This window comes from Nannobrachium achirus (assembly GCF_963921795.1).
Source record: "Nannobrachium achirus genome assembly, chromosome: 8".
Lineage (NCBI taxonomy): Eukaryota > Metazoa > Chordata > Actinopteri > Myctophiformes > Myctophidae > Nannobrachium > Nannobrachium achirus.
Window position 1 is genome coordinate 67978508 of NC_137817.1, and position 18170 is coordinate 67996677.

General features: G+C 40.8%; 1 protein-coding gene across 1 annotated transcript; it reads right to left on the reverse strand.

The window, feature by feature from the left end:
* Positions 1 to 6067: 6067 nt before the first annotated feature.
* LOC308290291 (T-box protein VegT-like) lies at positions 6068 to 8871 on the reverse strand (the record flags this gene model as incomplete). Its single annotated transcript, XM_080732076.1, has 6 exons — positions 6068 to 6732; positions 6859 to 7162; positions 7283 to 7447; positions 7832 to 7934; positions 8056 to 8194; positions 8829 to 8871. The coding sequence occupies 6 exons, from the start codon at positions 8869 to 8871 to the stop codon at positions 6068 to 6070; spliced, it is 1419 nt and encodes a 472-aa protein (XP_080588202.1).
* Positions 8872 to 18170: the final 9299 nt, after the last annotated feature.

An 18170-nucleotide genomic window follows, 5' to 3' on the forward strand; every position in this document is an offset into this window, starting at 1 on the left:
TGGTGGCCTTTTGTTCCAGTGGATACACATGCTTGCAAAGTACACTATGCTTGTCTGTGTCTCAAAGTCAATGGTTCTCAAACATTTTAAGGTCAAGGACCCCCAAATGTATATGGAAAATATGTTTCAGCGATATGAGTGAAACAAAATATCAATTCAGGTTGAGTGTCAGGCTAGTATGCACCCAGAATAGGGACATTTCATGTGGTTGCAAGGAGTTGGACAGAGAAATATAGTTTTGACTGTTAATGTTTTTCTAACCCTTTTTCATTAGCCCTGTTTCCTTCCGCTGCCTCAATTTGTCAATTAGATTCATTTAATGTTCAACTCTATTAAACTCTATGAAGAGGTCAAGACCCTGCATTATCTGATCCATCACTCCCTGAAAATGGATGGTGCACTTGAAACACCATACAAGAGCCTGTGGTAAACATGTAGCCCACGTGAGTGTTTACAGTGAGGAACTTTTCTGAATCTTTGAAGCTGTGAATCAAATAGTCTGAAGCTGCACATGAGGATTCATACAGGGAAAACCCTTCATCTGTACAGTTTGTTGCAAAAGCGTGAAAATAAAAGGTCATAGGTTACACTCTTGACACAGGCTATTATTACTGGGGTGGGAACAGCATGATCAATTATTTCTCAATAACTCTTTTTTGGAAGGTACATTTTGCTATTTGACATAATATACAAGCTCACGACAGCATTTTAAGCTTGTTGATCATCTATTTTCAATACCGATGATAGGATTAAACTGGGTTAAATTATCTTTATGCTATAATAAATCATTTTGTTGGTTCCTCGTGGAGTAGAGCTTTAAGCTTTCAGACCGAGCCCGTCAGCTTGACCTGACCCCCGCCGGACCAAAATGTTCACATATTTTTGAGAATTTGGGTCAGGTGACTCAGGTCAGGACTTTTGTATAATCTAATATCATAAAAGTTGTGTAACTATGAAATGAAAAAGGTGATTTATAAAAAAAAAAACACTCAGTTGTAACGTTTGTGGCAACAGCTTTAGCCATATTGTTAGTTTGAAGAATCACATAATGGTTCCAACAGGGGAAAAGCATAACCATAACAGCTTTAGTGATGATAGTACTCTGAAGCAGTATGTGACGATTCATACAGGGGAAAAACCCTTTAGCTGTACAGATTGTGTAATTTGGAGAAACACACAAGGGTTCATACAGGTGAACACCCCTTTAGCTGTAATGTTTGAGGCAACAACATTAGCCAGATTGATAGTTTGAAGAAGCACATGAGCATTGATTGATTGATTGATTGAAGACTTAGTTTATTAGAAGTTTGCATAGGAAAGGGTACAGTTTCATGACGGTACAGTTCACTCAGCATTGAAGCAGCATGAGGGTTCAGTTAGGGGGAAGTCTGGAAATTTGAACGAGGAACATTCTAATCACAGAAGCTACAGTCTGCCTCACCACAAGCATAACTGTTGGTTCCTTTGCTTCCATGCATTTACCTATTGCAGATTTTGAGCCACTTTGAATGAACCCAGGCAGTGCTTCCTTTCTTAACTGACAAGATAACAATGTCAATGTTTTACATTTTGTTATAATGTAACAAACCCAATAAATGTGTACACTTTTGTAATGTTTATTATAGTGTGTAGTAAGAGAAATGTTTTCTTTTGTGCGTTGTTTTAGTTTGGAATAATGATACCATTATTCATTGTATTCATATACACTTTTGAAAATAAATGTTATAATACAATGGTATTACATTGTCGTGTACAAATTTTAGTGTATGGGAGGGGCTTACAGTACATGTACGGTATGTATCAACATATTTGTTTTTGTAGGCTAATTTCTGATTTGGGCCTAACTACAGGTTAGGACTAAATGGGTTAATTGCCCGAGTGCCACTATTGACTCTTTCAACCTGTACAACCTGTGCCCCTAATTGGTAGAATAAACCCTTTTAAGATGATGTGGCTGTCTGATCTATAGAGTGCTCTGTGCTCGTTTACATGTTTAACCCTGTAAAAGCCAAATATATGGATGAAACACGGCTGAATATGTGTCACCGTCATGATGTTCCAGTAGTCCTATAAGCAATTTGAATACAAAAAAAATCCTAATCCTATGTTCCAGACCATTCACACCATTCACACAACACTGTTGGGGGCTTTATACTCACTATACTTATCATACTAAAGGGAATACATGCAAATGAGTTGGTCCATCCATTCAGCAACAGGGCTACACACCCTAACCCATTAACAAAGGGACAAGCATCCTCTAAAGAAAACAGTCCACAGCATTCCCAACCTGTGGCCTCCAACAGATTAAATAAAGATTGAGTATTCAAACCCTACAACCATAAATAATGGTTTGATTTGTGTAAACTGGCACAGATGCATGTAAATGTGGTGTGATGGATATGTTTTGTAGAAATAAGTTACAAAGCTCTACAATCCAATATGTCTGAGTTAGAGTGTTTGGTAGTACATAGGGATTCATACAGGGAAAAAAATACCTTTTGCAGCACAGTTTGTGGCTGCTGCTTTAGTCTATAGTATTCTGAAGCTGCACACGATGATACATACAGGGGGGAAACCCTTCAACTGTACAGTGTGTGGCATCAGCTTTAATAAAAGTAGTAATCTGAAGCAGCACATGAGGATTCATACAGGGGAAAGCCCTTTAGCTGTACGGGTTGTGGCAGCGGCTTTAGTAGTTTTACAACTTTGAAGAAACACATGAGAATGAATTCACAGGAAATCCCTTTAGCTGCACAGATTGTGGCAACACCTTTAAGTAAAAGATGCACATGCAGATTGATACAGGGGGAACGCTCTAGCTGCATACTTCTCAGCTTTGGTCTAATTTAAACTTTGAAACAACACATGGGGGGGAAGCCTTACAGTTGTACATTATTTGACTTTTTCCGAAGTCTGTAAATGTGCATGAGGAACATTCATTCTAATCACAGTATGGCAAGCCACAGATGCTACAGTCTGCCTCACAACAAGCATAACTTTTGGTTCCTTTGCTTCCATGCATAGCCTAATAGGTATAGGCATAGAGCCAATGTGAATTAACCTGCAGGCAGAACTTCCTTTCTTATGTTTTAAACTGTTTTAAAATATTAATGTAAATGTTTTCCAATTTGTATAATGTAACAAACCAAAGAAATATGTACACTTAAGCAATGTTTATAGTGTGTAGTAAGTGAAAGTAACGAAAGTATTCTTTGTTCAACCATTTCAGCCAGGCCTAACTAAACTAAACATCTGAATTAGTGTGTAAATGTTTTAAAGGACACATTGTCTTGTGCCTTGTGCTAACTAGTCGCATTGTATTGTGAAAATAAAATGGCATAGTAGCTCTTGACAGAGACCACTACTGGGGTGAGAACAGCACCAACTTCTCTATAAGGATGTTGTCAGCCTAATCAAAATGATACTCAAAACAGCATGTAATTGTTTTAGGAAGGTGACACTGTGTACATTTGCTATTTGACCATAATGACAGAATCACATAATGTTTGTACATTGATGTGTGCAATCTGTACAGTGCTCATATGAACGTTTAACCTTGCAAAGGCAAAACATATGGATGAAAAATTACTAAATTCATTTGCAATCGTTCAGCTCCCCACTTTAAGCCTAAGTAAAATTGTCTTGTTACAATGGTATAACATTGTCCTGTGACTTAATTTCCCAAGTGCCACTATTGACTCTATCAAAATGTACAACCTACACACCTAATTGGTAGAATAAACCCTTTTAAGATGATGTGGCTGTATGATCTATACTGTGCTCTGTGCTCATTTACATGTTTAACCCTGTAAAACCCAAATATATGGATGAAACATGTGTGTCACCTTTCTAATGTTAGTGACGGACGGCGCAGCTACGAATCCCACATCCCAGACGTGGCCACCGTTCCCGAGCACAACCAGGGCTTCAGGTTGGACCTCTGCAGGGAGATGGATCATCTGAACCAGCAGAGATCCCCTGTCCAGAGCCAGGCTGCCATGCCCGTCAGCCAAGACTACCGGCCCGCCCCGGCCGTTGGCATGCATGCTTTAGTAGTTTTACAACTTTGAAGAAACACATGAGAATTCATTCACAGGAGTTTCACGAAACACAGGAGTTGACTTAGGACATTGATCATTTACATGAGGCCAGGGCAAGAGGCAAGAGTACGAACAAATGTCAACCAGCATAGCACCATTCAATGGAAATCAGAATCTCCAGAAGATACTTAAAGATACATGCACACAATGCGAACTCAATTGGCCCTTACATACAGGGGGAAACCCCTTCAACTTTACAGTGTGTGGCATCAGCTTTAATAAAAGTAGTAATTTGAAGCAGCACATGAGGATTCATACAGGGAAAAGCCCTTTAGCTGTACAGGTTGAGGCAGCAGCTTTAGTCAGGCAGATAGTCTGAAGCTGCACATGAGGATTCATACGGGAGAAAACCCCTTTAGCTGTAACATGTGTGGCTGCCGCTTTAGAGGAAAAACATGGTTTGATGCAGCCCATGAGGATTCATACAGGGGAAAGCCATTTAGCTGTAGCCTACTGTGTGTGACAGCAGCTTTAGTAGTTTTTTTTTCTTTCAACTTTGAAATAACAGATGAGAATTCATTCACAGGAAATCCTCTTAGCTGCACAGATTGTGGCAACAGCTTTAAGTAAAAGATGCACATGCAGTTTCAAACCCTACAACCAGAAATGATGTTCGCCACCTCTGTTCGTTCGTTCTTTCATGGCTCCTTTGGTGTACCGGAGGAACTTTCTAGCGATGGTTGGCCAGAGTTCAGGAATGGGCTGCCAATGCCCCATTTATGATGCTTGTCATCTTAGTCCTAGCACACCTACAGATAGCAATTTAGACATTCATCAGATGCTCTTGTCCAGAGCGACTTACAATAAGGTAATTGCATACAAAGAATGCAGAGAGACAGTGACAGTTAAACAATAAACTGTAACACACCTGTATTCCTGGGCTGTCTTTGAATCCTTGAAACATTCCTTCGTGAGAGGCCCCAGATGGTCAGTTACAGCCAGTGGTACATTATGGAGAAAAAGAGTTGCAGCCATTTTAACTTCTGCCCTCCTTGTCTGTAAGACAACATGATTAGTCATAGGTTAACATGTCATATTACAGCCCTTACATTTGCTTGGATATACATTGCACGCATAGTCACATACTGTATAACTCATCCCCCCGACAGCAGGAACAGGGCTACACGCCCTAACCCATTAACAAAGGGAGAAGCATCCTCTAAAGAAAACAGTCCACAATATTCACAACCTGTGACCTCTAACGGATTAAATAAAGATTGAGTATTCAAACCCTACAACCAGAAATAATGGTTTAATTTGTGTAAACTGGCAGATGTAAAACTCCTGTTTTTTTTTCATGTGGCCGGGGTAACACAAACGCAGTAATGATAAATACTGCTGATTTTATACTCTTGCTGAGGATTAGTCGTTTTAGACTGTTTATTCTAATAATTGAGTAAGAATGTATGTTTATTCTAACATTTGAGTAGGAAGGTATCCAACATCTGAAACCTATCGTGTTTCTCGTATCAGGAAGAAAAACTATTTGATTGTGCTATATTATAAACATACATGACACATGGTTAAAATAAAAAATAAACCTTTATTGTCCATCACACAGTGATACAGATTTTCTTTTTTACATTTCATATAGTGTTGCATAATGTACATATTGCAAAAAAGAATAGAATGCGTAGTCTGTTAATTTACACTGTACAAGCCAGAGAGTCTTACTCTCTAAAATCTAACTCTAACACTTTTGACAATATAAACAAGTTCTTCATTTTCATACAATGCTTTTTACATTTTACCCCAAGAAACTAAGTGGGTTGGTGGCAGAGAAAGTCGCAGCCCTAGCCTGAAGCCTCTAAAAAGGCTAGTATTTCCCTCAGTCCATAGGGATATCCCATTGTAATGGTTAAGATATTGGACTTTCACACAGGAGGCCTGGTTCGAAGCCCGGGTGGGGCGGTTTGCATCACCTCCGTTACATGTTCTCTCAAAATAAAAGGGCATTTCACAATTCACCAACAGGGGTAGGAGAAGAGTGGGTGCTGGCTCCACTCTGCTGTGTTCCCACCATGGTGATGGTAGCTGCGTTGTTGGTGGCTGCTGTGCTCGGGGACGGTGGCGGCGTGCGAATGGAGAGAGGGGTGTGTGAGCGGGTGCACCACGTACTGTCCTGCTGCCTCGGCCTCTCCTCTGTGACTCATACCCTGCTCAGCTGGGTAGTACCCGTGCCCGTAGAGTGGGTAACCCCGGATGGCAGCGTTGGTTTTGAATGGCACGTGCATGCCAACGGCCGGGGCGGGACGGTAGTCTTGGCTGACAGGCATGGCAGCCTGGCTCTGGACCGGGGATCGCTGCTGGTTCAGATGATCGATCTCCCTGCAGAGGTCCAACCTGAAGCCCTGGTTGTGCTCGGGAACGGTGGCCACGTCTGGGACGTGGGATTCGTAGCTGCGCCGTCCGTCACTTTCTCCCACCACAGAGACAGGGGATGGGAGTCCTGAATGCTCACCGGATCTGGAGGGGTAGTGCTGGTATGCAATGGATGCTGGGACCATTTGCTCTTCGCTGCTGTAGTCTTGTCCTTGCAACTCCAAGGACTCCACAGCCCAGGGTGAAAGTTGCTCTTCCTCCTTGGGACTCTTCATTGATTGAGTGGCATGGGGTGACCTCTGGATGCCTGAGGGGAAAATCACACAGTTTAATTTGAGAATTGTTTTCATAGTTATGCATTATTAATACATTTAGAATTCCATCCTGGTTTAGTTTAAGATGTAAATATATCTTTTTTGGAAGGGCGTATTACCTGGAGGACTATTGTGTATGGCCTTCATATCCATCTTGGCTTTCTTTGCAGCACTCTTGGGACTGTTGTTTGAGCGGCACCTCTTGCTTTGAGGGCGAGTGCCGTCCTCTCTGAATCCTTTGGCAAAGGGGTTGTGGTCAATCTTCAGTTTGGTGATCTTGGTGTTCTGGTAAGCAGTGACTGCCGTGAAAGCAGTCTCTGGGAAGGTGAAGGTCTGGACATGTCCCCAGCAGACTGTGTAGAGGCTGTCTGCCTGGATCACATGGAACCTGGGCTGGTAGCGGTGCAGCGAGTGCATGATGATCTAATAATCAAAGAGAGGGCAAAAAACAGCATGAGACATAATGCATAAGTACTGCTATTAACAGTAGTAGTTGTAGTAATGTGCTTTCATAACACTGCAAGTTGTAGTTGCTATCCTTACATGTCCAAACTGATCCAAGGTGTTGTTGGTGAGTTTCATCTTGAGGAAGGACACGGACTGCTTCATCCAGTGGGTTCCCGTGGCGGGGGAGTCAGGATGGACGTAGGTTCTACACGGTGGCTGGGGCTCTGCCTTGCCTGCTACTTCCCACTTCTCATTATTCCACTACAGAAGATGGGAGAAGAAGGGGGGTTAGGTGTGAAACCATGGGGCAAGTCTAATGTCAAGCATGTCTGGGTTTTACATCATTTTCTCTGCACAAGAACATCTTGTTGAGTAAAACAAATATACGTCAATCCATATGGAATGAAGTCGTTATTGGTGTGGTGATAACGGAAATCTGATTCTATGCTACATTTAACATTACGACAAATGGCAATTTTCACTGCAAAAATTGTACAATATAGTATATAATAAAAGAATCCTATCACCAAATCCAAGCGAATTCACTTCACCTCTCTTTTTTCATGTGAGGGTTAAACAAACAGTGATAATTGGATAACCTGGAGCCTGCAAATATTGTTTATCTCTGCAGAACATTATCCTTACCTTGTATCTGAAGTTATCCACAGGAACCATGTCCACCATAACAACGTAATTGGCATAGGGCTGGAGTCCAGAGAGGCTGATGTTACAGTGTGGAAACATTCTCCTGAAAAGACACAGAAACAACAACACTGATGAGCTTACTGTTCAACTACCAGTTAGTTGAAGCTATAGGAATGCCTGTGATTATTACAGTTTCTGTAAGACTCTTGGGTGAAAGTATTTACCTTCCATGCTTGGTGATAATCATCTCTGTTTCAAAGCCATGGAAGGTCTTCCACAGATCAGAGTTCTCCAACGTCAACTTTGTCTGCTGGTAGGGTTCATCTGCAGGAGGGTACTGTGCCATGCTGAAGGGCTTGGTGTCTACAAAAGCAAATAGAATATAGAATTAAAATCATTGTATCATCATGCTTGCAAGTAGACAGTTTCATTGTGTTTTAGCTGCATGGCACACAAGTTGCATGCTCTAATAATAATAATACAGTGAAATCATTAATGTTAATTTAACTTTGATGAAAAGTAAAACAAAAATGCACACTTCAGGATCATTAATTTAACTCTGAACAGAATGGGCCTATTTTAAGTAACTCTTGCAAGTTAAAATAACACAGAGGAGCTTGCTGTGTAAAGTTAGATCCCAAAGATAATTAAAAGTGAGACTTACCACAGATTTGCTGCATTCTATCTTCTTAAGATCTTCACCACTAGCAGCAGTAGTAGAACTAGTGGTAGTAGTGGGCAGCTGGTGGAACCTTGATGCAAAGGTTCTTGTGAGACAAAGCAGTGAAGTGCAGGAGTTCCAAGAGCTTTAGTTCAAGTTGCTTGTGCTGTTCATCCATGGAGTGAAGACCTTTTAAATGATCCTCTCCCCTCATGTTTTGGACTGAAGGCCTGACCCTTGAACTTGATTGGTCCTCCCAGAAGGGGAGGGGCCAAGGTAGGTAGAGTGCTCAGGATAGAGTGAGGGGGTAGGCAGGCTCATTATCTGGTGTCTAACCCTTTGAAGTGGGCTCATCAGGGGAGTGCTCACACTGTGACATTATGCATATAGATCTACTAGAGTTGTTGGTGGCCTTTTGTTCCAGTGGATACACATGCTTGCAAAGTACACTATGCTTGTCTGTGTCTCAAAGTCAATGGTTCTCAAACATTTTAAGGTCAAGGACCCCCAAATGTATATGGAAAATATGTTTCAGCAATATGAGTGAAACAAAATATCAATTCAGGCTGAGTGTCAGGCTAGTATGCACCCAGAATAGGGACATTTCATGTGGTTGCAAGGAGTTGGACAGAGAAATATAGTTTTGACTGTTAATGTTTTTCTAACCCTTTTTCATTAGCCCTGTTTCCTTCCGCTGCCTCAATTTGTCAATTAGATTCATTTAATGTTCAACTCTATTAAACTCTATGAAGAGGTCAAGACCCTGCATTATCTGATCCATCACTCCCTGAAAATGGATGGTGCACTTGAAACACCATACAAGAGCCTGTGGTAAACATGTAGCCCACGGTGAGTGTTTACAGTGAGGAACTTTTCTGAATCTTTGAAGCTGTGAATCAAATAGTCTGAAGCAGCTTTAATACAAGTAGTACTCTGAAGCTGCACATGAGGATTCATACAGGGAAAACCCTTCATCTGTACAGTTTGTTGCAAAAGCGTGAAAATAAAAGGTCATAGGTTACACTCTTGACACAGGCTATTATTACTGGGGTGGGAACAGCATGATCAATTATTTCTCAATAACTCTTTTTTGGAAGGTACATTTTGCTATTTGACATAATATACAAGCTCACAACAGCATGTTAAGCTTGTTGATCATCTATTTTCAATACCGATGATAGGATTAAACTGGGTTAAATTATCTTTATGCTATAATAAATCATTTTGTTGGTTCCTCGTGGAGTAGAGCTTTAAGCTTTCAGACCGAGCCCGTCAGCTTGACCTGACCCCCGCCGGACCAAAATGTTCACATATTTTTGAGAATTTGGGTCAGGTGACTCAGGTCAGGACTTTTGTATAATCTAATATCATAAAAGTTGTGTAACTATGAAATGAAAAAGGTGATTTATTAAAAAAAAAACACTCAGTTGTAACGTTTGTGGCAACAGCTTTAGTCATATTGTTAGTTTGAAGAAGCACATAATGGTTCGTTCCAACAGGGGAAAAGCATAACCATAACAGCTTTAGTGATGATAGTACTCTGAAGCAGCATGTGACGATTCATACAGGGGAAAAACCCTTTAGCTGTACAGATTGTGTAATTTGGAGAAACACACAAGGGTTCATACAGGTGAACACCCCTTTAGCTGTAATGTTTGAGGCAACAACATTAGCCAGATTGATAGTTTGAAGAAGCACATGAGCATTGATTGATTGATTGATTGAAGACTTAGTTTATTAGAAGTTTGCATATGAAAGGGTACAGTTTCATGACGGTACAGTTCACTCAGCATTGAAGCAGCATGAGGGTTCAGTTAGGGGGAAGTCTGGAAATTTGAACGAGGAACATTTATTCTAATCACAGAAGCTTCAGTCTGCCTCACCACAAGCATAACTGTTGGTTCCTTTGCTTCCATGCATTTACCTATTGCAGATTTTGAGCCACTTTGAATGAACCCAGGCAGTGCTTCCTTTCTGACAAGATAACAATGTCAATGTTTTACATTTTGTTATAATGTAACAAACCCAATAAATGTGTACACTTTTGTAATGTTTATTATAGTGTGTAGTAAGAGAAAGGTTTTCTTTTGTGCGTTGTTTTAGTTTGGAATAATGATACCATCATTGTATTCATATACACTTTTGAAAATAAATGTTATAATACAATGGTATTACATTGTCGTGTACACATTTTAGTGTATGGGAGGGGCTTACAGTACATGTACAGTATCTATCAACATATTTGTTTTTGTAGGCTAATTTCTGATTTGGGCCTAACTACAGGTTAGGACTAAATGGGTTAATTGCCCGAGTGCCACTATTGACTCTTTCAACCTGTACAACCTGTGCCCCTAATTGGTAGAATAAACCCTTTTAAGATGATGTGGCTGTCTGATCTATAGAGTGCTCTGTGCTCGTTTACATGTTTAACCCTGTAAAAGCCAAATATATGGATGAAACACGGCTGAATATGTGTCACCGTCATGATGTTCCAGTAGTCCTATAAGCAATTTGAATACAAAAAAAAATCCTAATCCTATGTTCCAGACCATTCACACCATTCACACAACACTGTTGGGGGCTTTATACTCACTATACTTATCATACTAAAGGGAATACATGCAGATGAGTTGGTCCATCCATTCAGCAACAGGGCTACACACCCTAACCCATTAACAAAGGGACAAGCATCCTCTAAAGAAAACAGTCCACAGCATTCCCAACCTGTGGCCTCCAACAGATTAAATAAAGATTGAGTATTCAAACCCTACAACCATAAATAATGGTTTGATTTGTGTAAACTGGCACAGATGCATGTAAATGTGGTGTGATGGATATGTTTTGTAGAAATAAGTTACAAAGCTCTACAATCCAATATGTCTGAGTTCGAGTGTTTGGTAGTACATAGGGATTCATACAGGGAAAAAAATACCTTTTGCAGCACAGTTTGTGGCTGCTGCTTTAGTCTTAATAGTATTCTGAAGCTGCACACAATGATACATACAGGGGGGAAACCCTTCAACTGTACAGTGTGTGGCATCAGCTTTAATAAAAGTAGTAATCTGAAGCAGCACATGAGGATTCATACAGGGGAAAGCCCTTTAGCTGTACGGGTTGTGGCAGCGGCTTTAGTAGTTTTACAACTTTGAAGAAACACATGATAATGAATTCACAGGAAATCCCTTTAGCTGCACAGATTGTGGCAACACCTTTAAGTAAAAGATGCACATGCAGATTGATACAGGGGGAACGCTCTAGCTGCATACTTCTCAGCTTTGGTCTAATTTAAACTTTGAAACAACACATGGGGGGGAAGCCTTACAGTTGTACATTATTTGACTTTTTCCGAAGTCTGTAAATGTGCATGAGGAACATTCATTCTAATCACAGTATGGCAAGCCACAGATGCTACAGTCTGCCTCACAACAAGCATAACTTTTGGTTCCTTTGCTTCCATGCATAGCCTATAGGTATAGGCATAGAGCCACTGTGAATTAACCTGCAGGCAGACCTTCCTTTCTTATGTTTTAAACTGACTAGATATTAATGTAAATGTTTTCCAATTTGTATAATGTAACAAACCAAAGAAATATGTACACTTAAGCAATGTTTATAGTGTGTAGTAAGTGAAAGTAATGAAAGTATTCTTTGTTCAACCATTTCAGCCAGGCCTAACTAAACTAAACATCTGAATTAGTGTGTAAATGTTTTAAAGGACACATTGTCTTGTGCCTTGTGCTAAATAGTCACATTGTATCGTGAAAATAAAATGGCATAGTAGCTCTTTACAGAGACCACTACTGGGGTGAGAACAGCACCAACTTCTCTATATGGATGTTGTCAGCCTAATCAAAATGATACTCAAAACAGCATGTAATTGTTTTAGGAAGGTGACACTGTGTACATTTGCTATTTGACCATAATGACAGAATCACATAATGTTTGTACATTGATGTGTGCAATCTGTACAGTGCTCATATGAACGTTTAACCTTGCAAAGGCAAAACATATGGATGAAAATTTACTAAATTCATTTGCAATCTTTCAGCTCCCCACTTTAAGCCTAAGTAAAATTGTCTTGTTACAATGGTATAACATTGTCCTGTGACTTAATTGCCCAAGTGCCACTATTGACTCTTTCAACCTGTACAACCTACACCCCTAATTGGTAGAATAAAGCTTTTAAGATGATGTGGCTGTATGATCTCTGTGCTCTGTGCTCATTTACATGTTTAACCCTGTAAAACCCAAATATATGGATGAAACATGTGTGTCACCTTTCTAATGTTGCAGAATGCTAAGTATTTTCCCCCCTTTGTTTAATACCAAGACATTTATCATTACAGATGAACCGACCTGGGGAAGTTGAACAGTCCTGTAGAGAAACCAAAAGGAGGAAGATTTAGAACCAGGTTTGTTATGTTTGTGTTATTGCATTATCTACCAGTAAGACGCATAATGGCGAAAAGTGACCTAACAAATACAGAATTAATTTGCAAGTGATTTGAGTTGCGGTTTGTTTTTTTCCAAATATGGATATGGCTGACGTCTGACATCATAGATGTCTTATGTTATAGACCACATGAGACTCACACAATATGTCCATTTATGGGCATTGCAAGCTATGGGCTTAATATTGATGACATTGGGGATCTCCATATATGGGCATACAATAGACAGGTCAGCTGGTATAGACATTGAGGCGTCACAGAAATGATTCAGAGATAAGGACAAGATATGACGTTCTTCATAACTGCGACCTGCGGTCGCAATTATCGGGTAGCTATGTGGAGTATCCGTCACAAAACATAATATCCTACGGTTGATGAGGTGTTCCATCCCGCCCCTTGTTAATGCATATCTATTACAATGATATAACATTCAAACATCTGCTTTTCACAAGACATGTTTTCATGAATTGTATTTTCTGCATTTCATTTTACAGGTGAATGCAACAGCAGTAGTGTTGAAGGCTTGTTTCGTCCCTCTATCATGTGCAAGGTTTAACAGTGGCCTGTTGGATGTGAAGGATGAAATAATTACACTGGATCTTTCTAACACCATGGAATACACAGCTGTTTCACAAAGTAAAATGGTGAGTTGATTATAAATTACATCTGTTGGATGAGGCCTTGTTGCAGGACATTGAACACTAGCATTAAATACTACAGTGTCAATGCATTTTCAATGCATTGCCAACATGGCTTGAGCCTGTAGATCAATTATTTTTGCTCCATAGATTTTAAGTGTTGTTTATAAAAGGAGAGGGCCATGGTAGTTTGATCAAATCAAGTGTACAGCATTTGCTTGTGTTTAACCCTTAAGTTCTGTTCAGATTCACTACACCTTCGTTCTGTTCGGGTCATTTTGACCCGGGGGATATTTGGTTTAAAAAACAACAACACTAATATAAATTTTAACTTAACAAATCATCATGATACATTGACTTTGACTCAATACCAAACAATTCATATGATATATATGGTAAATGTTTGCATTTCTGCTTTGCTATATCACATTAAACACTGAAAGAGCTAGGCGTTTTTACTGATTTAGCTGAAATTCAGGTAAAAAAACTACTTTATTTAATACTGGGCAATATTGCTCATGCTTATAGGAAAAATGTAAATCAATGTTTTTAAGAACTTTTCCCCCCCCCCCAATATGCCCATTAATTGAATACTTGTGGTTCAAGAACAGGACATCATTCTCACATAGAGCTGAACACACATGTGAACACACATGAACGTCACATATGAATATACACTTGAACGTATACACTAGGACAGAGGTTTTCAAACACTTTGGTCTCAGGGCACCCCTGTAAACAACAATTTCATCCTTAGCACCCCTGAATTACAGTGTTACTTTACCTTATGTTTATGTAAAATAATGTAAAATTTCCCCTAAGATACAGTACAGTCACAAGGAAAACTTCAGATAAGTGAGGGGTGAGGGTGAGGGTGAGGGGGTGTAGGGTGTGTGTGTGAGGGGGGGGGGGGGATAGGAGGGAGGGGGGGGAAGGACGTGACTGTGTGTTTGTGTTAGTATACATGCTATCTTTTATTTCTGTGCATCTGGGGTGGCGGCGGGGGGGGGGGGGGGGGGCGGTGGGAGGGAGGTGGGGTTGGGTTGGGGGGTTTAGAGGGGAGGGGGTAAGGGTGAGGTGAGGGGGGTTGGAGGGGGGAGGGGCGGAAGGGGTTAGGGGGTGATTGTGTATCTGTGTTTGCACATGATTCCTTGTATTTCTGTGCATCAGGGGAGGGTTCGGAATGGGGCTTTGGAAGGGGGGTGTTAGAAGTGGGGGTGACTGTGTGTCTGTGTTTTGGCATAATACTGTGTATTTCTGTGCATCTGTGCTTCCGGGTCAAAATGACCCGAACAGCACTAAAGGTTCAAAAAATATGAGGGGGGTGTAGCATGGGTGAAGTGCAAAAATATATTTTTTTACATGTTCATCTCAGAAGAATCTTTAAGGCCAGTGAGTTTCAGGTGGAAAAAAATAAACTTCTACCTTTTTTTTCCAAATGAAAATGTAAAACGGGTCAAAATGACCCGAACAGCACTTAAGGGTTAAGTGGCTTAGTATGTTATGGCCTAAAATGTTAGAAACCAAATCTAGAAGATCATGAGGAGACTATGCAGCAGGGTTTTTTAAGTTAACTATCTAGGATATTTTTTTTGTTTTGTGTAGGTGGAGGCAACACACTGTGTTGTGCCAGTGTCCTCAAAGCCATCACCGGACAGGGATGTGAAACTGGTCTTAAAGGAAGAGGGTATTTGTGTACCGTGCACAAGATACACAAAAGGTAAGAGTGATGATGATTCTAAAGCTGTGATAAAACATGATTGCTCCAGTGTGCTCCATGACATTTCTGTACAGCTGACCCGACCAACCTCTCACTCGGCACATCACTCCATAGGATGCTTAGGGTACTAAACATTCTTTGGATTCATTCGTTCATTTGGATGCATTCAGCAGTGTATGCAGAGGACAAACACTAGCCATTCATGCCTGTGTGCATTCAATGAAATATGAATCACAGGTTAATTGACACATACTTAGTTGTTGGAATACGTGGGTTCAACCTCAATGAGTGTAATGACTTCATTCTCATGTTTTTATCCTCCCCCTAGACGTTGTCCCTGTGTGTAAAGAAGCGTATTCACCTAAACAGAAGGAGAGGGGCCACAGATTGGAGGAACCAGCATCTCAACAGATTAAAGAGGAAGGGGCGGAGCTGTTCCAAATACAAGAGACTGTTCCGTTAGAGGCTAATGGGACAATGTTGACATTACTAGTCAGGTCCACTACGTATTTTTGTTGGATTTTTTGGAGATTAGTAAAACTATACATTTCTGGAATCTTCAGACCATGGGGAATCCAAATATCTTTGTTTGCATTTGCACAGACACCTGCAAAGCCGCCATTTTGGACGTTCAAAATGGCCGACATAAAATACATAATTTGTGCTATCTTGGCTTCTAGACAACCTAGAAACTTAATTAAACATGCCAATCCTATGTTTTCTGGGTCAAGGAATCGACTGAGTAAATGATGGGTGTAAAATGTTCCGGACCCCCACCCCCTTTCTTGGGGTTATCTATTTTGGGACCTCCCAGAACAGTACGCTAGCCAGTTAATGTCTTTTTCATAATATTAGAGTTTTGTAGGTTTTAAAACATCCTGAGTTGATTCATTAGACTTTTAAAGCAGCCAGAATAACCGTTCTGACTTTTGGTTGGGGTCTTTCCTCACCTGGGACCCCCTAGACAGACCCATGAGCCTATCACAGTAATCGCTCTGCTCCTGCTCCAGAACAATGTTAAATTAGATCATAATTGAAGCATAAAAGTTGTTGTAGCTGGGCTCTGAAAACAAAAATGAGTAAGCAAAATACCAGAGGTCTTCCTCAGGGGGTCCGGGACCCTTGGGGGGTCCTCATAGTTACTACAGGGGGCCCACCAAATCTTAATGGGAAAGGATTTTCTTTTTTATGTATGTTTTTATGTATCCTGGGTTTATGTATTGTACTTCGATGATTTATTAGTATTCTCAGTATTATTTATACAATTTTTGTGTTAGACAGTTATGGTTGACAGGTGTTATTGCACGGATTAAGGTATTACTTCTCACTTTGGGTGTGCAGACTAACGTGTCCATTTATTGCACTGCACTCACACTGACAAAACACACGCACGCACGTAGGGATGCGGTATCGGTACTCGTGGTATCGGTACTCGCCCCGATACCGGCCTATTTTGCGGTATCGGTACTCGTCAGATACTGCTCACAAAGCGCCTGAGTACCCTGTGTGTTCCGCCACTTCGCCTTTCTCTCTCTCTCTTAAAGTATCAAAAGTAAAAATACAAAATGTTTGAGCATAGCAGATCTAGAAGATCATGCACAGTACAGGAAATGAAATGTGTGGCAGTTGTGCCATGTTCTGGGAAAGCAATGCAATTTAATGTGTTATATACAGCCAGAAAGTGAGGAACATCTGATAAAAAAAAATAATAATAATTAAAAAAAAACGTAATTTAAAGACATTTTGTATTATTATTTAATTGTACTCGTATCGGTACTCGGTATCGGCGAGTACTCAAAATGAAGTACTCGTACTTGTACTCGGTCAGCAAAAAAGTGGTATCGGGACATCCCTACACGCACGCACGCACGCACGCATACACACGCATGCACGCACGCACGCACGTACGCACACCTCTTTGTTAATCGTCACCCCAAAACCCTCACCCTATCCTCTTAAAGAGCTCATGGTCAATTATGCCCAAAGAGATTCACTAAAATACTGTACATGTCCTCCCTAATTTGCAAGACATATGTGTTGACAGTCTCCACCATAGCATTTGCAGGGAGGAGTGCAACCTGCTTTGCAGCCAAATTTGATGGGCTCAAGTACTGCCTTTGGAGCAGGGAGGGCAAGACACCTGACTGGAACATTCCCTCCACTCTCTAAATGCCATCTATTTTCTTCGATTGATCGAAGCTTGGGGCAATTTGTCAGGTATGACAAAGTAGGCATCATAATACGATACCTTCATCAAGGGACACGATTTTGTGGAAGTGCACACACATATTCAAGCAAGTTCAAGTTATTGGATGTCACAAATGTCAAGGGTTCCTTGGCCTACATGATTTTTCTGGTGCTGGCTGGGGAAGAGAATTTTGTTGGAATCTCCAAAAAGACATGGGTCAATGCCTACTTGAAGCCTGGTGATGATGACCAAGTCATTAACCACTTCAAGGACCTTAAAGGGTTCCATTCCTCCTGAGCTTATTATTGGTGAGCTTCCATCAACATTGCAATCATTGGAGCATTTTGCATGCCATGTTTACAGTTCAAAAGGTCCAACAACCCTGCGATTACTCAGATGGGAACTATTTCTGTCAAAGAACTGAGGGTGAGATGCTACCTCCAACTCGTGCTGCACTGCTACCACATCTGTGCCAACTATGTCACAATGCAGGATAAATCATACCTGACAAATTGCCCTGACCAATCGAAGAAAATAGATGGAATTCAGAGAGTGGAGGGTATTTTCCAGTCAGGTGTCTTGCCCTCCCTGCTCCAAAGGCAGTACTTGAGCTCATCAAATATGGCTGCAGCTGCTCAAGTAACCTGCCTTTCACTCCATGGTGGAGACTGTGTGAACACT